General features: G+C 39.9%; 2 protein-coding genes across 5 annotated transcripts; both read right to left on the bottom strand.

The window, feature by feature from the left end:
* Window positions 1-51: 51 nt before the first annotated feature.
* Window positions 52-24,083, bottom strand: LOC129761187 (3-hydroxyacyl-CoA dehydrogenase type-2). Of its 2 annotated transcripts, none has more exons than XM_055758909.1 (3): window positions 8,714-8,848; window positions 900-1,064; window positions 52-836 (listed from the first exon to the last, which is right to left on the bottom strand). In XM_055758909.1, exons 1-3 carry the CDS (start codon window positions 8,720-8,722, stop codon window positions 243-245), a joined length of 768 nt encoding a protein of 255 aa, XP_055614884.1. In that variant the 5' UTR covers window positions 8,723-8,848; the 3' UTR covers window positions 52-242. The 2 variants fall into 2 exon arrangements, with proteins under 2 accessions (XP_055614884.1, XP_055614879.1); XM_055758904.1 differs by lacking the exon at window positions 8,714-8,848 and adding an exon at window positions 23,942-24,083 and having other exon boundaries at window positions 54-836.
* On the bottom strand, window positions 1,914-24,077 carry LOC129761172 (TAR DNA-binding protein 43-like). Of its 3 annotated transcripts, none has more exons than XM_055758890.1 (3): window positions 23,942-24,077; window positions 8,714-10,359; window positions 1,914-2,955 (listed from the first exon to the last, which is right to left on the bottom strand). In XM_055758890.1, the coding sequence occupies exons 2-3, from the start codon at window positions 10,290-10,292 to the stop codon at window positions 2,612-2,614; spliced, it is 1,923 nt and encodes a 640-aa protein (XP_055614865.1). In that variant the 5' UTR covers window positions 10,293-10,359; window positions 23,942-24,077; the 3' UTR covers window positions 1,914-2,611. The 3 variants fall into 3 exon arrangements, with proteins under 3 accessions (XP_055614865.1, XP_055614860.1, XP_055614871.1); XM_055758885.1 differs by having other exon boundaries at window positions 23,207-23,948; XM_055758896.1 differs by lacking the exon at window positions 1,914-2,955 and having other exon boundaries at window positions 8,499-10,359; window positions 23,207-23,948.
* Window positions 24,084-24,245: the final 162 nt, after the last annotated feature.

The following is a 24,245-nucleotide window of genomic DNA, read 5'->3' on the forward strand; positions in this document are numbered from 1 at the left end:
AACATTCACCATTCATTGATAAGATATTATCGCTGTTATAATTAGCATCAAAACTTATTTTTGTTGAAAACACACCATTGAAAAACTTTATTCCAAAAATAACATCCTGAGGTTGAAAATATATAAACACGTTTCGCGTGGTGTCCACAATAAAAGGTCACATCGTTTTACGAGTGTCCCCTCTCTTATAAATGCATAACTGATTTTCGCGATTTACATAGTCTCGTCAAAGACTAAGTTGCCTAAGGCATCATACGCAGTGCTCCGTCCAGCCGGATAACCTCCCCGTTGAGCATCGGATTTTCAACGATCGATTCCACCAGCTGCGCGTACTCCGACGGATCTCCGAGCCGCTGTGGAAACGGCACAGTTTTCGCCAGGAAGGCACGAACTTTCTCCGGCAAAGCCTGCAACATCGGAGTGTTAAACAGCCCTGGGGCAACGGTGCAGATACGAATCCCTTGCGTGCTGAGATCCCTAGCGATCGGGAGCGTCATTCCAACAACGGCTGCTTTGGAGGCCGCGTAGGCGGCCTGACCGATTTGTCCATCGAACGCCGCAACCGATGCGGTATTCACGATCACACCTCGCTGTCCGTCCTTGTTGGGTTCGTTCTCGCCGATCAGTCCCGCCGACAGACGGATCACATTGAACGATCCAGCCGTGTTGACCAGCAGAACGCGCTGAAAATCCTCCAGGCTGTGGGCCACCTTCTTGTTGAAGTTGTAGGTTTTAATGGCGACCGCAATGCCCGCGCAGTTCACCGCGACATCCAGCCGACCGAATTTGCTCTTGGCCACCTCCAGCGCGCCGGTGACATCCGTCTCGGAGAGTACCTACGCGGTGAGAGAAGAAGAGTTTAGGCGATGATGGTGAGTTGCGCAATGGATGATAGTTACGTCGACCGGAACGAAGACAACATTGTCGCCCAGCTCCTTCGCGACATCGCCACCCTTGGAAGTGGGCAAATCACACAGCAGGACTTTACTTCCAGTCCGTGCGAAGCGTTCCACCGTTGCACGGCCCAGGCCGGAGGCGCCACCAGTCACCAGAGTTACCGCGTTCTGTCCGGGCGGGAAAATTTGGAAGAAAGAAACAGAAAACGGTTAATATTTACGTGCAATTTTGTGGGGCAGGCTTGGAAAATGAAAGATAAGCGTCTTCGAAAAATAAGAGCACACAAGCAAACACAACACAATCAAACATGACCAAAGAAAGTCTCACACACTAGCAGTGTATTCTTCCATCTTGACTTTCCACACGGTCGATCCGAGACTGGGTTGGGGAGGAGGTAAAACAGGAATTATTCGTATGAGGTTGGATTTCGGATGTGATGGGGAGGGGGGAATGGTTGGTTAATAATAATATTTGCACACCAGAGAGATGAGAAAACATAACAAAACAAAACAGGGGATTATAAATTTAAAGTTGGAAATGAAGACTTAAGTAAATGCCGGAATGCTTCTGCTTAATTTTTGTGCACTAACAATTACTTACATCTCGTTCTTCCAACAATCTTCTTCACATTATCATTCCACGCTCTCGAACCCAGCAATCGTTTCTTCCCTCGCAGGCCTCTCATCATCATATATCATTTCTTGTTTCGCTCACGCACTTTTCATCATACTTATTATCATTATCATCACTTGCGCCAGACGGATTCACATCAGTCATCATCATCATAATCAGCAGTTATCATCCGTTCCGTTCCGCGTTCGTTCCTCTTCTCACAACAAGCGAACCTTTTTCCCATGACCAGAGCAAACGAAGACAGAGAGGCTCCTCTAACGTTGATTTTGGAAAAAGAAGACAAAACAACAGAAAAAAGGAGCAATTCGAAGTACGCACAGAAACGCAGTCATCCACAGGATACTCACATTCGACGAGTAGAAGAAGAAAAAAAAACTAAATGCTAATCTTTACTCGTTCCAAAGGACATCTATTTCTCAATTTTTAAAATAACAAACATATGCACACAACAATCGGTTAATTTTGCACAACTTGTTTTTTGTTCTGTTTCATCTCTCGCTCTAATTACTGGGGATGTTACGCTAGGGTCACACACTCAATCTATTACATTGCTATTTTGTTGTTTGTTATTCATTTATTTATGTTTTGTTGTTTGCGAACTCATTCATAATTCTTGCTTGCTTGCTCGTTTGTAATAACACTACCTTAATAATCATCATACTCCATACCATACCATTTATCATCGTCATCATCGTCTGAATTCATCTTCTTTTTGTCTACTTTTTGTTTGTTAATAATATAATATGATTGAATGCTCTCTCTTTTCTCTTTCTCGCCGTTTAAATATAATAGTTATAATTATAATGAATTTAATTCGATTTCTCTCCTTAAGTTCTATAGCGCAAAGTAGTGTTTACTGCTTTTCTTATATTTTCTCTCTCTCTCTTTCTTTCTCGTGGTTTTCCTCTCAATATTTTCTCGCACAGGAAAACATCAACACAAACGACTTTTTTTCAAAGAAACTCAAGCTGGACGACAAATTCCAATTCAATTCAATCCATGAAAATCCAAAATAAATTAATCAATTCTCTCGCGCGCGCTCATCTCAGGCTATTTTCCGAGTTAAAAGTTAATATTTCGTTCAATATTGTTTACGTAAAAACCCTGCTCGAGCGCCGCCTCCTCTATTGTTGTTGCTGTTGTTATTATTATTGTTGTATCTGCCCGCTCTATTTTGAACACTGTCGCCAGCAGATTCTCTCCCCGAACGCTCTCTCATTCTCTCTCGCCTACCGCAAGCAGCTGCAGTATCATTTCCATCCGTTTCCGCCTCTGCACACGGTATCACTACCACACTGTTATATCGTCGGGACTTGCTCTTGCACTCACTAACACTGTTGTACTGATCGTAACAATGGTACAACACTCTGTTACTATTACTGTCTCGCGCATATACTTGTTCCACGTGCCGATGATGGTTACTTTCTAGATGTGTGTGTACACGGGCGCAATTAAAGGAATTTTGCATCTAGAGCTCGACAGTTATTCTTTAGACAAAAACTGTCATCGACAAAGTTGTAATATATGATGGATCGCACATTTCAATGTTGTCAAAAATAGAGTGTCCAAAATTGGAAATGAGATGAAAAATCTAACTTTCTTATCTTTACAGATAGAGAGAGTAAGCATAGTTCAACAATGTTCTAGACCCAGTTATTTTAGGCAGTTTTTTTCTCTCTTTCAATAAAACTGATATTCCGCTTTTGTTCTAGGTTACATTAGGGTCACCTTAGAAAAATCTTTCTTTCACTCTAACCTTTATATTTCAAATTCTATATGCCAGCTGTCTTCCAACGACTTTTAGAGCTTACCGAAACAAATATTTTGCGATGCATAACCTGACAACCCTACCCTACCCTCAACCCTACTCAAAGTTATTAATATTTCTTCCCCAAAAATACGTTATTTTCAATTGTTTGTCGTTCTTTGTGGGGCAAACATAAAAAATGTTCATTGGCAGCATTTCAAAATGCATATTTGATTCTACAAAATGTGAAATTTGCAAAATTGACGTAGTATTTTGACGTAGGACTACGCCTACTTTCTCTATCTTTCTCTACAGGGATGTGAGTAAGATTTTAGGCGTTAATATCTCTCTGCCGGCTGAACGAACTAGTTTGATGGTCACTTCATTCGAAGGATAAAATGTCTACGAGTTACATGATTCTTACTTATTGATCCTAAAAATTGAGCCATTGAGTTCAAAAGTTGCTTCGAAAGCAAGCTATTGAAATCATGACGATCAAACTCATTGACGATGCTCGCATTTGTGGTGATCGGAATGTGTGCCCGAACAGGGACACCTAATCACAAGGGCCAGGAAAAATTGTCAAGGCAGACATTTGCAAGCTGTGGGTACTTTTCTGCTCACTTGAAGTTAAAAAGTATGCCAAGAAAATCTATCTTGTTAAAAAAACGCTGAACAAAAATGCTTAGCAGGAATAGGAGCATATGAGACGAGATGAAACAAATAACACGAAGTAAGTAGCTTCTTTAATGACCCAGAATCTGACTCCTTTTTCTCTAAAATGCGTCCCATTTGTACTTGATTTATTTTAAGGACATGTTCGACCCGTATGCTGGATCTACATTTCAACTATCAACTACTATTTTTTCAATGATACGAATGTTTCTATTGGGTGCCATAAGAAAACCATGAGAGAAAAGAAGTTGAACTAAACACATTTTTCCCGATGTGTCCTGATTCCCGCTTTTCCCGCTTTTCTCGACTGGGTGGCCACTCTGTAATATTTGTAGGTTTTTTATGATTTGAATAATTTGCTTTCAAAGCAGTTTTGAAGCTTTGAAAGAAAATTTTTGGGTCAATAAGTAACACTCATACACCTTTTATCTTACGAAAGTGAATGTGATACCACTTCGTTCAACCAACATAGTAGAACAAACGCCCGAATACTTGTACCCCAAACATTCGAAATTCTTACACCCCTGTGCAGATTCAAAAATGATGTGATGCCAAAATACAGAAGCACTCTTCACCATACGGCATGAAAATCGACGCGGTACATTCACTGAACAAAATTGCACCATTGGGTACAATATCTATCTTCCATTCTGCCTTTGTATAGAGCCGCTGTGTATCACATCAGCCTGGAGAAAGACTGCTGTCTGCTAGCTGGAGCGAGATTGTAGCTTCAATAATGATAATCATGCTTTTAGTTATGATCTAGAATACAGTAATCATTTGGTAACAGAACCAGGAAGGAAGACCAGTTATCGTCATTCGCTTTCTAACTGAACCGGCATGTAAAACGTCCAATAAAATCGAGGGGAACTTCAATGAATTGTTTGATTTGCGTTAGTCGTGAAATTGGGTAGAAAAAAAGGTTTCCACTGGTTGTTGGTTGTTGGATGTGTTGCAACAACAGGTATGATATATAATTGGGTGATTTTTTTTCTATAATTCAATGTTTTCGGCATGCGAAAAAAATGTCAATTTTTATAACATCTCAAATTACATTCGAAGGCATCTCGCAGTAAATCTTCAAAATCGGATATGGCGTCAATTGTTTACGAAATTCCAGTTAAAAAGCGGTCCTGTTAGATTAGGTTCAGTTATCGAATGATTACCGAATCGAAAAAAAAATTTCAATTTTCTAAATTTCCTTCACTCCCTCCCTGGAAGATTTTCGTGGATCAAAAAATCAAAACTTTGAGAGCTTTGAGGCACTCCTAAATCATGTCCGATTGCGCTGCCATTTGGCCCAGATAATTTTTTTGTGCCAATAAACAAAATGTACATACTCGTTTCTTTTAATTCGATAATTATTTTTTTCCCATACCTTCATTACCTCTCAGGCTAAGTCCCAAAGTTTCCTTTGGAAGATTTCTGAGGATGAAAACTTCGAGCGCTTTGAGGCACCCCAAAACAATGTCCGGTTTAGCTGAAACTTTGCACAGATCATTTTTTTGGGCCAACAAACAAAATGTACATGGTCGGTTTTTGAAATTTTCGCTGCCACCCTAGTGTACAGGTTTGAATTATAAAGTCCAATTGGGAACCTAAACTAAACTCTCAGCTGTTTGGAAAACCTCGCTGCCTTTTGGTCGCTAGCTGGATGACTGATGAGTCGTGAATTTTTGACGGTGAAAAATTAAATGAACACGGACCATCGTAGAGCAGGGAGCGACGAAAGGGCCCAACTCATTTCCAATTGAACGCGTGGACCGATGGATCCACAGTCCCCTGACGATCGTCAGTTGAATATGACTTTGCCCCTAGCCCTGCTTAGGTCACATTCTCACTGAAATAGGTCTTGTTCTATGTCCTGACAAATTATCTACAATTCAGAAGGCCGAGATACCGACGAATACTACAGAATTGAAATCATTTCTGGGGCTCATCAATTATTACAGTAGTTTCGTTCCAGATTTACCATCTAAATTGTGTCACTTGTACAGTTTATTGAAGAAAAATGTACTATTTCTGTGGAATGAAAATTGTGATACTCAGTTCAGTTCTTTGTTTTTAAGATGCTTTAAACTTTGCAGTTCATTCCCCTCTAATATTTTTGATATGGTTTTCAGCGAAAATAAATTGGATCTTCTGAAAGCAAATTTGTTATAGCTCGTGATAAAGCTGGAATAGAAAGACCAGTAGCATTCACTTCATTTTCTCTGATTAAAGCTCAAAGATCATACCCAATACTATACTTGGAGACAATGGCCTTATTGTGAACAATTAAAATAATTGTGATCTAGTGATCATTCTATCCTGGATTCCTCGCGTCAAGAAAGACGCACCACGCTAGGTATGGGGTGCAGACTAGGGGGGCGTTGCTGATTAACGGTCAGCCGCCTCCCAATAGGAAGTATCCCATATCGGGCACACTTACAGAGCACTGAAGACTGCAACATCCCAATTATGAGAACACTTGTAATACTAACCTCGAGCCAACCGCGAGTGATCGGTTACATATTACTAACATAGTTGTAAGCAAACATTGTCAAAATATTGAACTCCCGGTCCCGTTAGGCTGACGCCATATGAGACTTAATAAAAATATATATTTTGGATAAAAAAATTAAATAAAAATAATTCATAAGTATCTTTTTGGTCAAAATACAGCATATGCAGATCACAACCCTTTAGTGGGTATTTTTGAAAAAAAATGTTTTTGGAACTATCCATTTACGACTTTGAAATAAAATACAGGACATCATCAAAAATGTGGAACGCGGATTTTCGTTCGCGATTTCCTTTAGACCAACAAACAGGTACCAGAAAAGTGCGACCCTGTGTTGATCAATAATGGGCCTGATCACGAACGTCACTTCGCGTTGAAAACGAAATGAATTGTATGTAAATTGTATGCACTTCATCCAATATCAATTTTGGTCATGATCTCCCAATCGATTGTATGATAGGGGCTAAGGAATCGTCAAAGAATGTTTTCTACGAAGGGTTATTGTCTTCATGCAAAAAGGCTGGCCTGAGAAAATAGAGAAACAGTTTAAAAATGTATTTTCCAATTAGCATGATATAGCAGGTCTGTTAATTGCAGATAGCTTTTCTAAATGGATTGAGGTGGTGTGGATGCAAATTGGTACAGACACCAAGAAAGTTTTGAAGAAGTTTGTTAAATTATATGCAAGATTTTGATTACTAGATTACTCAGTTTTGTGAGTTTTTTTTAGAAAAACAGGATATCAAAGTGAAGAAAATTCTACCTTACAATCATTCATCTAATAATGGTCAGACTAGAGTTCAGTACGGATTGTTGGGGAGATTTTAAAAACACTCTTTATTAGCACCTGGATGGAAGAAACTTGATTCAGTGAACCCAAAGAGGCACTACAAAAATTATTTAAAGCAAACACCGGGAATAATCCGAAATTCTGCAATTTTTTCCAGTTCAATTAGAAAACTCATTGGGATAAATTGGAAATTGGGGATGATCTGTGGTAAAAATACCACAACCCTCATGTTACTGCCGGGTGGGTGAAAAAAAAAGTTGATGAAAAAAATGATAAAATTATTGCTAGGCGGGTTTGTTGTTAATCAAAAGAAGGGTTCCGGCTGATGATGGAAAGGAAGATGACGAAGAAAATGGTTCGTTCCGAGAATTTCCCATCAAGGAGAGATTTGGTGGCTGAATCAAATGTTGAAAATATTCAAACTCACAGACTCTTGAGCAATATCAAAAACTTTGAGTAAGGGTTGAGACTGGTAAATGTCTTCTGCATCGAAAAATGTGTCTTAGTAAGCTCTAAAAGTCTTCTGAGAACAACTTGCATGTAGGATTTGAAATATAAAAGTTAGTGCGAAAAACCCGTTTTTTCGTGATCACCCTAATGCAACTTAGAAAAAAAGCGCTAGATCGCATATAGTGAAAGATAGGAAAAACAAATTCTACAAAGTTACCTAAAATAAGAAAGTTATTTTTTTCATTTCACCTACAATTATGCTGACCCTATTTTTTCCGACATGAAAATGAGCGCTCCATCATATGTAACAACTTTGTCGAAGAGAAATATTCTCGAGCTCTGCACATTTTCAAATTTCCACTCAAATGCGTTCCCTGGACCATTGTGCAGTGGTAAAGAAGATCGGATACCGGCACCGCCTGGACCTGGAACCGATCTTCTTTACCGCCGCCTGCTGCTAGAGTGAACCGATTCCAGATTTAAAACAAACAAAAAAAAACAACCGAAAACAAACTCAATCACACCGATGCTAGCCTATAAATACACTGCCGTTTTTACTCAACTTACACATTAAAAATCCAAACCAAAATCATTCGTATAATTAAAACTTAAACCAAAGATGGGTTAAAAAAAGTTAGAAAAAAAAGTAGAAACATTCCCGCGATCGCTCTCAAACGCGCAGCTTTCCACTACTCTCGAAAAATAGATACCGTGTGTTGCCTTCAATTCTAACATTGTTATGTTTAGGGGAGGGGTTCACCTCGAAAACGACTACATTATATGACAAAGAAAATTAACGAGAGTTCTAGTTCAAACTGCCAACTTTCTCTCCCCCACGGGGGGTGGGGGATATGCTATTTTCTGTTTTATTAATTTGCGGTATGGATCGAGTGAACGCGTTTTCAATGTGTAAAGCAACAAAGCCATCAAAGAGAGGAAACCCCGCTGCTGCTGGGAGTCTACTGCCGATTAGGTTCTCCTCTACCAGCAGGACCACCGGCGGCTGCGTTTCCATTACCTGATCCATTCCACGGCAGATACTCCTGGCCAGCGCCCGGACCACTCGAGCCCGGTCCAGCCGGATTGCCTGGTCCAGCAGCGCCTCCACTCTGACCCGGGGCTCCCGGTCCACCCGGACCGCCCGAACCTTGCGGATTGTTATGCATCTGGTTGCCAATCAGACTCCACTGGCTCAAGGCAGCCGCTATGATGGCGGGATTGATCGGCATCTGGTTCAGGTTCATATTGCCACCAGTCGGACCCCCATGGTTACCGATTACACCCGGCGCTCCACTATTTCCACCAGCTCCCGCTCCACCCGCAGCTCCTCCCCCGCTCAGATGGTTACCACCCATCCCCGAAGCCGATCCGTGATGACCTCCGTGAAGACCTCCAGCGTTTCCCTGGCCACCATTGGGGCCCGGTCCTGTCGAGTTCAGCCCGAGAGCCTGCAGATTGGGCATGCTGTCGATATTACTGTTGTTCTGGCGGTTCTGCTGAGAGTATTCATTGTAGTTCCAAATCGGTTGATTCTGGGGCAGATTGTTATATCCGCCGCCGCCGGCACCACCGGCTCCGCCACCACCGCCGCCTCCATGGTGATAATTACTATTCATGTTCGAATGGGCCTGCTGGCTACCATAGTCGGATCCGGACGAGCCACCACCGCCACCTCCGCTGCCGCCACCACGTCCGCGTTCATCATAGCTGGAGAAATTATTCCCCATCTGGTTCTTCTGCTGGTTACGATTGTGTTCCGGTCGCGGCGAAGCCGTGGAAACATACACCGACGCTCCCTTAATCAGATGATCCTCTCCACACAAACTCTGCGCCACATGGGGATCTATAAACGTCACAAAGGCAAACGCCCTGAACGGCTTCGGAATGAACACATCCGTCACCTCGCCGTACTTGCTAAAATACTCCCGGATATCATCCGCCGTCATATCCTCCGTCACACGACCCAGGAAGATCTTGCTCGGCATCTGGTGCTGCATCTGATCCTTGCTGCTGGGTACCTTCACATCGCACCAGCGCCCATCGATCAAATGCCGCTTGGATAAGGCCTTCATCTGGCACTCGAACTTGGCGAACCGAATAAATCCGTAGCCCTTCGATTGGCCCGTCTTCGGATCTCTCTTGATCTGCACCACCAGCAGATCCCCGAACGCATCGAAATACTCACGCAGCCCCTCCTCGGTGGTCTTCCAGGGCAGTCCTAACACAATCAGATCCGTCGTAGTCCGGTATCGGTTCTCGATACGTTTCGTCTTGGGCGTGGAATTCTCCAACTTGTCGTCGCTCTTGCGCTTGTTCTCCTTGGGGAACACACAGATGTAGATGTGATTGCCCCAGCCCTGCTCCGGCGAGAACGGATGCAGTTTGTTATCGTTCAGCCGCACCCCTCGGATGGCTTTGTTGTCCGGGTTGCGGTACTTGAGCCCGCAGGCCCCATAGAACTGGGCCTGCAGCGTGGACAGCGATAGCGTCCCGTCGTCCTCCAGCGGCAACTCGACCGCTTCCTCGCCTTCGTCCTCGACCACTAGAACGCCCCCCGGCATCAGGGGCATCGTGTCGGCCACATGCTCGGTGTCCATTTCGTCCGCTCGATCTACCGGATACGGGCGGTGATCTATTCCCGCGAACAGTGTGCTGCCGTTGATCCTGGATGGAGAAGAGGGAGAGAAAAGGGATACACGCACACGCACCGCGAAACAGTGTGTGTGAGTGGGTAGGGAGAAAACATTAAAATGGTTGTTTTTTATCTTTTTCTTCATAACGAAGAGTTTATTCACCAAATAATCGGCGAATTATATGTGAAGAATAATATTGATCTTTTCTCGTTAGCGGTTCGCATAGAATCTTTGACTTCCCAGCGTGACATCTAAGACAATCGAATTCATGCTTCCAATTCGATTAAGGGGTATTCTAGTGTAGAGACACGAATTTCGGACGTTTTCTCGAACTCCGTAAAAATAAAACAAACAAAAAAATCGAACAGATTCTGAATCAGTAAAGATGTCGCTATTGCATGAACCTCGGACAAGTCAAAAACATGTTTTTTTTGGCAAAATGACGGCCGTTTGAAAAACAAAATGCGGTATAAAAAGTTTTTTCTTACGATTCCCGTTTTTTTAAATAGTAAAATTTAAAAGAATATTATTTTTAGAGGTTCATGCGATAGAGAGATGCCTGCAGATTGTATCCATATAATTTCGATATTAATCGGTTCAGTAGAACTTGAGATATCGTGTACGCCAGTTTGAAAAAACTAGTTTCGAGAAAAACGTCGATACCGCATTTAACTCGGTAAATAATAGGATTTTCGATAAGTCCTTTCTAGAGTATATCCTTGAACGGCTAAACTAAACAAATAAGAAGAAAAAAAAATGATTTTTTTCAAATTTCTAGACTAGAATACTCCCTTAAGACACGTAACAAAAAGAGCTCGCGAAAATTCATTAGGACAGTACGAAGCGCTAAGTCATATATATTTATTCACTATCACAAAAACTTAGACCCGTATTTTTTGACGTAGGATTACGTCTTCCGGGAACATATTGGGGATACAAATTGAAAAACGAAAATCGATCGCATCGTGAAAAATGTCCAATTCAAAACGCTTGTTGATCAGTCATTTCATGATGGATTGATGAGATTTTTGCGTCAATCGATTGCGGCATTCCATAACAATTGAATAAATTGAATAAAATAATATGTGTCATGAAACTAAGTATCAAACACTATAAAAAATCTCAACCGTTATCCAAACGGAAATATCTCGTTCCGATTGGCCGAAATCGAAGATGCAAGTCTTGTAATCGGTGCAGCCGGGAGTTGGAGAACTGCAGCCATGGATCGGTATTATTGGCGAAAAGAAAATCTAATCTCTCAATGGGATGTAGTATCATTATAAATAAAGTGTTGTACTCAGAATTATTGCTCAGTCATTTTCTGATAGCTTTACGAGTTTTGCATCGATCATTTTGAGCACTCCAAAACAATTCACTACAGTGAAAACGAATGAAATAATATATCCAATGAAACAACAGACTTCAAAACCAAGGAGCCTGGGGAAATCGTCATTGTAAATTACATGCAAGTCGAGGACATTTTTGTATTGCAAGTTATGTCATTGATACAATTAATCATAGCAAATAAAAATAAATGTGGAACTTAAATGTTGGCTGCTTCGTGAAATTTCATATCATGCATTGTAAAACGTTTAGCACAAGTGTAAGTTTAAAATTGTATAAGGTAGCGGTTATGTTAAAAATGACTTGAAATATGAAACGGTTTATTTCAATTTTCATAAATAAAAACCCGTGCTTTTACTGATATGTTCTTGGTGAATCGATGGCCTCTAAGGTGTTTGTTCAGCTCAGGAAACAACGAAAAATCACAAGGAGCCAAATCTGGGGAGTTAAAAGGGGTTTGGCATAACTTAATTGTTGTTTTTCTCCAGGTATTCGGTTACAATTCTAGCGTCACGTTATCGGAGGCGAAAACCAACACGATTTCAAAACACATGTACTCATCCGGAACAAACGAGTGTAGGAACAATACTGACAGTTGTTCTGGAAACAAAAAAACACGCTCTACACGCTCCCGAGGTCATTTCAACCGTAATCAGTGTTGCCTCTTCAAAAAAATGGGTGGGTTATATCTATGATATAACCGCAAGGTTGACGTGGGACTACCGTAATCATTTGTTTGTATTGATTAAATTATTGATTGAATGAAACAACTATAATGCAATTGAATTCAACATATTTGCTGTGTAAGTAAAGAATCTGAACAAAAGCCATGTAATGAACACATTTCGATGGGAACAAAAGGTAGCCCAACTTGCATGTATTCGCAATGGCAATTTCCCCAGGCACCTTGGTATTGAAATCTCTGTTAGGGAACACATTTCGGTGGGAACAAAAGCTCCCCTTACTTTTATGTATTTGCAATACCGATTTCCCCCAAGCACCTTGGTTTTATTGGCTGTGTTAGGGAACATATCTTGGTGGGAATAAAAGCTCCCCCTACTTTTATGTATTTGCAATGCCAATTTCCCCCAGGCACCTTGGTTTTGAAATCTCTGTTAGAGGACACATTTCGGTGAGAACAAAAGCTCCCTCTACATTCCTATATATGTAATGCCGATTTCCCCCGAGCACCTTGGTTTTGAAGTCTGTGTTGGGGAAACCGTAACCGGACCAATCAAAACATCAATTGGAATTGGAAATCAATTGGAAAAAAAACATCAATTGCCTATCTCAGGAAAAATAACATTTCAATAATTATGATGCGTCAAGTGACGAACCAGCCAAAATGTATTGAAAGTCACTATAAGAAAAAAAAAAAAAAATTATGCGTCAAAATATTTTCTATCAATATATGCAAACATCTTTTCGATCTATTGGGAAATGTTCGAGTTATAAGCATTCGAAATCTTTCATTTTTTCCTGCATGTTCTGTTTTCATTTGATGACAGCGGTGCGACCAAGTCCAAACATCCATGGGTACAGACCATCAGCGGCCGACCGGGTTGCTGAAATCGGTCACACCAGACCGTTTTTTACTCGGGATGTGCCGCTCAACGATGTGAGGTTGCGGATCACTCTCTTTCCGCACCTTTTGGACCGAAAGCTGGTTCGCAGAGAGAGGGTAGTTCCTCAGAAAAGTCAAGAGCTCGATTGTCAGGTTTGACGATGTTAAAGGAATGAGAGAACAATGAATTCTGTCCGGACTGAGGGCCGGTCGCTGCTCGGTGTCACACGGATTCAATAGAGGACCTTTCCATCTACTCTGCGACCACTGCCAAATCCACAACTCCGTCGAGCACTTCTTGTGAGGTTGCCCGAAATTTGATAATCTACGAAATCTTCATGGAATCAGCGGGAGTGTAAGAGACATCTTGAGGGACGATTCAGCGAGAGTAGCAGCGCTTGCCGAACTATTTTTTAAGATCTAGCGTCTGAACAATTGGCGATCTAACGTACAAATCTACACCTAGGCGGCGCTGCGGTGAAAGGGATGATGGTTTTAAATTTTGCCATGTGAGCTTATGGAAGGTTTGTAGTTCTTTCCATAAATTACAATGTTATAATCATAAAAGATTATTTGATTGCGATGAGTTCGTAAGAAATTTAATTCTGCGCAATTTTATATATAACATGTTATTTATTTACCTCTTTCAGTAGTGAAAAATATAAAAATGTTGACAATGGTTGAATTAAAGAAGGAAATTCGAAAGCACGATCAAACACAAGTAGAAAAATGCACGATTCCTGCATGTGAGAACTACCTTGGAATGTCCGGAAGTAAAATATACGTGATTTGTTTTTTGAGTTTTAGGTTACATTAGCATCATTTTCTTAGTTCAAAAACAAAATCCAGATGTCTCACCGATCGTTTACGTTTTGTGTTAGATCGCCAATGGATCAGTCAAGAAGATCCTTGTGCCTTCCCCTCCACGATGAAGGGGAATAAGAACTCTTCTGTATCTTCAATGGCACGGCTTCCTCTCCACTGGCCTGAGACCATGATCCGAGGACATTCTTGCCATCTGGTCCAGCAAGCAAACAGCAAGTTCTTTGTTAAGTTATGTTTCGTAAAAGGATTTATAACTGTTTAATTTTTATGTCCAAAGGGCCTGGTCGGATACGGGAGTAAAAAGTGCCCCCAAACCAAATCACCAGCTATATGGCAAATATTGTATAGGATATCAAATAAGAAATTTTGACGGTTTATTTGAACCCTTATGTGGTTTAACTTTTTCGTTTATTTCACGCCATCCTCAAAAGCTTCGAGGTAAAAATTTGAAAAAAATACTGAATGCGCATCTTACTACGGTGTATCAAGAATATTACCAAAAAAAAATTTCATCAAAAATTGAAGTACTAAAAAAAATTGAGATATTGAATTTTTTTTTTGTGATTTAGAGATTGAGTACTACTCTAATGGGTAAGCAAGTGCTTTTACTCTTATTTTTATTTAAATGCGTTCGTATTTGTTTTTTTTTCACAAGTAGCGTAATTTTTTCTTGAATTTTTTAAGAGGATTACGCGAAAAAAAATAGTTTTTTTGGCCTTTGGGCATTTTGAATTTATTTTAAATTTACCCATTACGGCTCTAATAATTTTAAATTTTGTTTTTCATGTGTCTAAATTTTGTTGGTATATTGAGAGCATTGCGCTGTACAATTTTTTCTCCTATCTTAAAATATATGAGATTATCTTTACATCAGATTTAGATGGTTTACCGAATTCATAAGAGTCAGTAGTACGATAGAGTTCTGTGAGAGAAAATAAAGTCCTTGTGGAAACATCATTCGGATTGATGAGAAGAACACTTTAAAAAATCCGAATTGTTTTTTTTTTAATCTTACAATTGAATACCGGGAATACAATAAAATAATCGATTTCAAGAAAATAAAAATAATACAGACGATGAAGAAAATTATCGTCTCGCAATGATTCTCATAGTTCTGGAAAAATTACGCCACATGTAGAAAAAAGAAACAAAAAGGAGACATTTAAAAAATTGTAAGGGGTTGTATCTTTGACAAGACCGCATATTTTTGACGTAGAACTACGCAATTATATTATGCAAACCACATGTTTACCACTTCGAATATTATTTTAGAATGCATCGAAATTTTTGCAATAGATTATGTCCTTCTTTACAAATAAATTTGATGAACGTCCTTTTACGTTTGATATGATGCCTAGGACTACCAAATATATGCGCGGAAGAATTGTCAAATGATCATTATATTTTACCTTACCTATGAAATTATTGCACAACTCATGTTTACGTAGTTCTCGAACCGCGAAAGTTCGTTCATCTCTAGTATCTGAAATGATGATTTTCCTAGGCTTCTCAGTTTAAAAGTACGTTTTAGGGAGACATTCCGTTCTGCACAACGACAAGCGAGTACAAATGTACTCAACACCAAAAAATATCCCCAACTTGAATGTATTTACAAAGCAGATTCCCCCAGGCATATTAATTTTGAAGTCTGTGTTAGGGAAACTGTTGCGCATGACCTGCAACGCGCACCTTCATCCCATTACCTTGTAACTCGCTGGCCAGTGAACCACTGTCGAGATCTTGATCTGTGCTAAACAATAACATACAAAACAACAACAAACTGAACTGAAGCATTATAGAAATTATTTTCACCTTATCCATATTACTTATACTATTTATACTTTATATCGTGAATTATTAGAAGGAACTAAACGTAAGCGGAATGAATTACATGCAAACTACTGATAAACTAAGAAATTATGTATATAATCGTAGGAAAATTATAATCTAACCTGTACATGAAAACTGTGTTTGATTATCATTTTGGAAAATCCGGTTGCAAATGCAACAGAAACACAGCTCAGTGGAAACAAAAATACCCCCGACTTGCATGTATATTTGCAAAGCGGATTTCCACAGGTACATCGATTTTGAAGTCTGTGTTGGGGAAACCGTAAATCGGGCCAATCAAAACTTGGCAATTAGGGCGTTCGGATAACGCATGCAATTATACAGATATTCAATTGTTCATCTCATGAAACATAAAATTTTAATAATTGTGATAGACGCATAGAAATATTTCTTATCAATTGATGCAAACATCTTTCCAATCTGCTGAGAAATGCTCGAGTTATAAGCATTCGAAATACGGGTAGGGTTAGCACACAAATCGGCACAACAAATGTATTGGAAAAAAGGAAGCTCTTCCAGTTTTCATGAATTTAAATCGTTTAGAGTTTAGCGAATTGTAATGCATAGCATAGTAAACAAATCTCAGAGAATTTCCGATTCGTTTGGTATGCAAATGAGAATTCGTTCACAGTGAAAATCGTTATTAACGTTTACTTTATTGACGTGGGACTACGTCTAACCGGAGTATATGGGGGGTAAAATGAAAACCTAAACACAGAACAAGCAGGAAAAAATGAAAGATTCCGAATGCTTATAACTTAAACATTTCTTACTGGATCGACAAGATGTTTGTATTAATTGATAGGGAATATTTCTACAATTAATAAAATGTTATTTTTCATTAGATAAACAATTGAATAACTGTAAAATGTTAAGCGTTATCTAAACGCCCTAACTGCCTCATTTTGATTGGCCCGATCTACGGTTTCCCTAACACAGCCATCAAAACCAAGCAGCTTTGGGGAAATCGGCATTGCAAATACATGAAAGTCGGGGGTATTTTTGTTCCGACCGAAATGTGTTTCCCCAACACAGACTTTAGAAAGAAGGTGTCTGAGCAAATTCGTGCAAGTCGGGTGCATTTTTGTTCTGACTGAAATGCATTTGTCTAACACAGACTTCAAAACCAAGATATCTGGAGAAATCGGCTCAGCAAATAAATGCAAACTGCGAGTACTTTTATACTCGCTTGCCTTTGTGCAAACTAGAGTATGTTTCCTTAAAACGGTCTTCCGGGGGTACTTCTGCACTCGCATGTTTTTTGACGTGGGACTACGTCTAACCGGAATATATGGAGGGTAAAAAATGAAAACCTAAACACAGAACATGCAGGAAAAAATGAAAGATTTCGAATGCTTATAGCTCGAACATTTCGTACTGGATAGGAGAGATGTTTGCATCACTTGATAGGGAATATTTCTACGCATCTATCGCAACTAACAAAATGTTGTTTTTCATTAGATAAACAATTGAATAACTGTAAAATATTAGGCGTTATCTAAACGCCCTAACTGCATCGTTTTGATTGGCCCGATTTACGGTTTCCCTAACACAGCCATCAAAACCAAGCAGCCTTGGGGAAATCGGCATTGCAAATACATGAAAGTAGGGGGACTTTTGTTCTCATCGAAAAATGTTCCCTAACACAGACTTTAAAACCAAGCAGCGAAATCGGCATTGCAAGCACACGAAAGAGCCTAGAGGCGAGTGAACTGAAAAGTTTAAACCCTCTTAAAGCCAAAAAGAAGAAAAAGGACACACGAAAGTAGGGGGAGCTTTTGTTCCCACCGAAATGTGTTCCCTAATAGAGATTTAAGTGCCTGTGATAGATTAAGTGATAGAGGTGCCTGGAGAAATCGGTATTTCAAATTCATGCAAGTCGGGGGTATTTTTGTTCCGACTGGAATGTGTTTCCCTAACACAGACTTCAAATCCATGAAGCGTGGGGAAATCGGCATTGCGAATTCATACAAATCGGGGGTATTTTTGTTCCGATTGAAATGTGTTTCCCTAACACAGACTTCAAAACCGAGGTTTCTGGGGAAATCGGCTCTGCAAATAAATGCAAACTGCGAGTACTTAGTGATCCCCGATTTTTGAAATTAATCGTTCATCAGCTAATCGAATACTTTTCAGCAGTTTGTTATTCGATACGATTAATCGTCCCAAATAATCGATTAATCGATTAATCGTCACACTGCGAGAAATAACTAGTTAGACTAATATTTCTCATTTGCTAGAAAGCCATCTGGAATCAAAAAAAGTGTTCATTCCGCCAGAAAATCAATTATTATCTTCTACGCTCCCCTGAACTCGTAAACGAAGCTCAATTCGCGTTGACTGCATTGAGCTTCATTTGCGTTTTTAGGGGAGCGTCAAAGATAATGATTGAATTTCGGGATAAAACTGCAGCAGCCGTAGGTTTTTTTTCCCTGGGTTTGGATCGATTAATCGACGTAAATTATTCGTTTGCTTCGATTATTGGTTGCGCAGTATTCGTTCGATTAATAATCGATTTCTGTAGGAAGTATTCGATTAATCGATTAATCGAACGATTATCGGAGATCACTACGAGTACTTTTGTCCTCGCTTGCCTTTGTGCAGAGTGGAATATGTCTGTCCTAACATGATCTTCTAAACTTAGGAACCTGGGAAAATCGTGCAGACACTAGAGGCGAATGAACTTCCCAGTTTCAAGCAAATTCGAGATTCGAGAAGTATGTACACTTTTGGGATGTAAACTTCAGAGGGAAATGTAAAATAAAATAATCGTTTGATAATTTTTTTTTGTCTTTATTGGAAAGATTTTCAGCCTTAGGCTGGTTCATCAAACGTTTGATAATTCTTCCGTACATATATTTTGTTCTAGTCATCATACCAAACGTAAAAGGTCCGTCATTAAATTTACTTGTAACGAAGAACAATCAATCACAATAAATGAATTGACTTTACACGGCATTTGTTCATTTTTTTCACTCACAGAGCAAATATATTGAACTCAATTGAATTTGGAAACTGTTTCATTCAATCAAGAATTTAATCAATACAAACGAATGATTGCTAAGCTAAGGTAGTTCCACGTGAACCTTGCGGTTATATCATAGATATAACCCACTAATTTTTTTTTTGCACTCCGAAAAGTGTTTTCCTAACACGGATTACAAAAGCGGGTACGAACACCACGCTTTGGCTTGGTTATTCAAGATTGCATTGAAGGATATGCCTTCATATCTTCTGCTCACTGAATTTCTACGCATACCATTTGATGATTAGGCAAAATGTTGTAAACCATTTGCTGCGATAACGCCTTTTGATTAAGCAATATGCGTTCGACGTACCTGTCAAAATCGAAACTGAGTGCTTGAAGTTCGTCAAATCAAGCATTCGCGGTTCGAGGTATACGTACACTTGAGAGATGCAAACTTCAGAAGGAAACGTAAAATAAAATAATCGTTGATAATTCTTCCGTTCGCATATTTTGTCCTAGGCATCATACAAAACGTTAAGGGACTGTCATTTGTAACGAAGAACATATTCTATCACAATGCATGAATTGACCTTATATGGAATCATACATTATTTTTACTCACAAAGCAAATATATTGAATTCAGTTGAATTCTGGAATTGTTTCATTCAATCAAAAATTTAACCAATACAAACGAATGATTGCTATGCTAAGGTAGTCCCACGTCAACCTTGCGGTTGTATCATAGATATAACCCACCCATTTTTTTCATAAAAACGTGACCTGTTTTCTGATTTGGCACCCTTCCTGAAAGACGTAGTTCTACGTCAATAAAAATTAGAGCAGAAGTGGGTTTCAAAGTTATTTTTATTTTCAAAATGCCAGAAAATATATAAAATTTTGGTACTTTCATGTTAGCGTCACCGGAGCCGAAATACAGTAGATAGCCGACCCGCCGTCGGAAGAGGCGGCCTTTCGCAAACAAACCTGTGTTTCATCGATTGCCCGGTTCGTTTGAAACATAGGAAACATAGAAAGCTAAAAACCTCTGAAATAAAGAATAAAAGAAAATCTTTTATATCGAATTCCATTAATTATTATTTTTTTTGCCATTTCAGATTCGCGATCCAGAGGCTGGATGTCCGGAACCTGGTTAATCGAACTCAACTTCCTGATCGATCAATTCACAAAGTTCTTTTTGTTTTAATTCTTATTTTCGAAAATTAAATTAAATCTGTTAAAATTAACTAATTTCGAACCAACTTTTTTGATCGATGTTTCTAGACTGATTTCGAATAGATTTTTCTCATCCTCAGCGTTGATATTTCCCTGCCTACTGTAACTTCACTCCGCTAGTGATAGTTCTTTAATCATAGGTTTTCCATTTTTTTCTGAATTTCTGGTATCTGCATTCAAACTACACCATGTCATCCCCAGTTGAAAGAGTTTCGCAGAAGGGTTCACAGATATTCTGACAGGCACACCTTGCGCAAAATTCCATCGGGAGAAAAAACACTGGAGAAAGCATTGCAAACATTTTTGCAAAGATAGCCAGTCAACATCAACAAAAGTCCCGGAAGATATAGAGTTCAGTCGAACTGTTTGTTCAATATTACTACCGCCTGATCAAACAACTCCAGCTGTACGTTATAAACATTAGTCGATGGATATGGGATTAGACTTACCATCTCCGGTCCTTCTAGAATTAGAGTCAAAACCAGTACCTGACGACAAACTAACGAGTAGCACAACTGTCCGGACGAAAGGACGATAGATAGGAGATGGTCAGTCCAGAACAGTCAGATTGATGGTCAATTCTGGTTGCTGACAAGAATGTGAAATAGCCAAAACTCTGTTTATTTTGGACCGATTCTGCTAGACAAAAGTTTGAGATACAGTTAAACGAACAGAAAAATTGCAAGTTTGCTCTATCACATCAATAGTTCCTGCGCCGCCTCGCTATGTTTGTGGCAGGTACTGAGGACTTGTAAATTTTCCTTGAGCAGGGTCAAGGGGCCGAGTGGTTAGCGTCATAACTAACATGCCGGGTGTTCGGGTTCGATTCCCGTTCTGGTCGGGGGAATTTTTCGTCAAAGAAATTTCCTCCGACTTGCACTGTGATCACGCGTATTCTAGAGCTTGCCACTCAGAATGCATTCAAGGCGTGTTATTTGGCATAGAAATCTCAACTAAGTACTAATAAAAATGACGCAAGTAATACTACGTTGAGACGGCGAAGTTCCTCTAGGAACGTTAGTGCCATTGAAGAAGAAGAAGAAGAAGGGTCAAATATTGTTCTTATTCTTATTGCAAATCTAATACGAAATTTGTTCACGATGCATTTTGAAACGATGTTTTTAAACTGTGTGACTAGACATGATATACAGTGTCGGACAATAGAATAGGACCACAGCTCAATCCAAAACAGAAAGTGACAAAACTTTAAAACAAAAAATTCCATTTAAGTGCATCAAACCATTTACAAATTGTAAATTCCATTCTTCGAAGAAATTAAAATCATCCGTAGTTAAACCAATTGTCCTTTATTTAAAAATACGTTTTAAGCATACTTACTGACTAAAATAACGCGACATAAAATAGGACCGCTTTAGAATTCATGGTAAAAAAATTTAAAAAAAAGGAAATTCATACCGTGATCGATTTGCAGGGTTAGTACTTGGTGGTATAACCCTTATTACGCATCACTTCTCGCACCCGGTTCGGCATCGACTCCACCAGCTTTTGGCACGTTCTCAGCGGGATAGCGTACCACACCGTCTGGATTCTCTCCCACAGCTGCTGCTTGTTTTTTGATTTGTCGGTGTACACCTTACGTTTAACTATTTCCCATAGGTTCTCTATGGGATTGAGATCAGGGGACTGTGCTGGCCACTCCATAACGTCTACCTTATTATCCTGGAACCACTTTTTAACCGTTTTAGCGGTATGTTTGGGGTCGTTGTCCTGCTGGAACTGCCACTTTAGGGGCATCTCCCACTCGGCGTGTGGCAGCATTACTTCCCGAAGTATCTGGGCGTAGAGATGCTGGTCCATAATCCGGTCGATGGACCCAACTCTTTCCGTCCGAGTCGATGAGGTTCACTTTGGTCTCATCCGACCACAGCACATTTCTCCATAGTTTCTCCTTTTCCGGGTCCATCGCCCACTCGGCTGTGCGTATATGCCCCAGTATACAAATAAAACATTCAAACATGGAGGAGGTAACATCATGGTGTGGGGGTGCTTTTCTTGGTACGGGGTGGGTCTCTTGTACTGGATCGACCGGATTATGGACCAGCATCTCTACGCCCAGATACTTCGGGAAGTAATGCTGCCACACGCCGAGTGGGAGATGCCCCTAAAGAACCTATGGGAAATAGTTAAACGTAAGGTGTACACCGACAAATCAAAAAACAAGCAGCAGCTGTGGGAGAGAATCCAGACGGTGTGGTACGCTATCCCGCTGAGAACGTGCCAAAAGCTGGTGGAGTCGATGCCGAACCGGGTGCGAGAAGTGATGCGTAATAAGGGTTATACCACCAAGTACTAACCCTGCAAATATATCACGGTATGAATTTCCTTTTTTTTTTAATTTTTTTTACCATGAATTGTAAAGCGGTCCTATTTTATGTCGCGTTATTTTAGTCAGTAAGTATGCTTAAAACGTATTTTTAAATAAAGGACAATTGGTTTAACTACGGATGATTTTAATTTCTTCGAAGAATGGAATTTACAATTTGTAAACGGTTTGATGCACTTAAATGGAAATTTTTTTCTCAAAGTTTTGTCACTTTCTGTTTTGGATTGAGCTGTGGTCCTATTCTATTGTCCGACACTGTATCTTGGTGAGAACTTAGGTTACCAAAAGAACGTCTGGAACGGATTTCTTGTTCTGCCACAACAATTCTGCACTCGTAATATAGAACTCCTCACCCAAAACCTAATGGAGAAAATAAGAATCATTAAATTCAGAACAAATCATCTTTCACTTAACGCAAATTCACTGATTTCACAACTACCGATAAAATTCTTCTCGACATACCAATTTGCTATAACAAGTGTAACTTTTGAAGAGCAAAAGTTGTCGACCTAGTTCCGAACGAAAATCAATAGATTGCTGTTTCCAATTCGATTAATCTCGCCCACAAGCAAACGCTCTTTTTCGCATCTATTTCGCTATCTAAATGCAAATGTCGTCAAGCCTCACAACATTCGAAAAAAGATCAATGTTATTCCTTCACATTTCGTCTGATTTCGCCGTGCTGAATAATACATACAGTTGAAAAATAGATAGCATTAGCGATATGTTTAACGAAAAAAAAACTCACTCAAAACTCGTTCTACAGAATATTAAACTATAGCTCTCTCACTCGCTCTCCCAGCAGGCAGCTCTTGTTGTTGGTGCCACCGTTTTCAGTCGTTCTTTCTTTATTTCCTTCACAGGGATTATTTTTTCTACTTTGACTAGTTGTTCTTCTCTCGGTACCACAGGCCCTGTTCGGATGCTATATTACACACAGATACACAGAAATACACCAGTGTATGTATTTTTTTTTCTTTCCTTTCAAGAGACAGCGATAGTGGGAATACAAAAATCGAACGTCGTGTTGAGAAAATAAGATCGATTCCCGATTAGTCCATAAGTGGACACACGTTTCGTTCTGCCGTCAAGCTTTGATGGTTTTATTTACAATTAAACTGTCATCCTCTGTTCTAGGCACGGACACCTAGGATTCAGCAGTGGTCGCAGAAGGCTGTGACCCCGTTTTAATCCTTGTTTTTCGTACACTTGCTTACGTGAGATTTGCTACTACTGGGCGGACGATAGCACCAGCAGGAGGAGGAGGGTAAAACTCTGCTCTCAATCACTGAGCAGTGAAAAGCAAGATGGAGGAACCACACTCGTTCGTTCGTTCAATCGCAAACAGGGAAGAAAAATATGTGAAACATCCAGGGAGGAGGACAATCCTGCTCAATTGATTTGCTCGCACACACGCACTTCACGGGCTTCGCAATTCGGAGAAAAAACGTTGAAACGCTTTGGCGTTATGATTTTTCTATACCTTTAGCATCACAGCACACTATTTTTTTCGCTCTTTACTTTCGTTTCGAAACGAAACGCAAAATTCTCCGCACGGAAAGGATGGTATGACTCGCCAAGAAAATCACCAGAACGAAAAATTTCGGGCTACGAGTAGTATTCGGTGAATACTTTTTTTATCTTTTCCCTTTGCACACACCACTCTTTTTTTTCCGCCACTGGTTATAAAAAGAACACTAGCGCTCCACCACCACACCGCCGCAACTCGCTCTCGGACCCTCTCGTTCTCGCGCACACAAAATAAAACCGTTCAGACCGCCGTAGCT

Source organism: Toxorhynchites rutilus, chromosome 1, assembly GCF_029784135.1.
Source record: "Toxorhynchites rutilus septentrionalis strain SRP chromosome 1, ASM2978413v1, whole genome shotgun sequence".
Lineage (NCBI taxonomy): Eukaryota > Metazoa > Arthropoda > Insecta > Diptera > Culicidae > Toxorhynchites > Toxorhynchites rutilus.

Excerpts from the sequence above, each read along its gene's own strand:
- LOC129761187 (XM_055758909.1), bottom strand. Across the intron at positions 837-899 it reads TTGTCTTCGTTCCGGTCGAC|GTACTCTCCGAGACGGATGT; the intron begins GTAACTATCATC and ends CTCACCGCGTAG.
- LOC129761172 (XM_055758890.1), bottom strand. The coding sequence starts at position 10,292 with ATGGACACCGAGCATGTGGCCGACACGATGCCCCTGATGCCGGGGGGC. Across the intron at positions 2,956-8,713 it reads TCTGCCGTGGAATGGATCAG|AAAGTAACCATCATCGGCAC; the intron begins GTAATGGAAACG and ends ACACACATCTAG.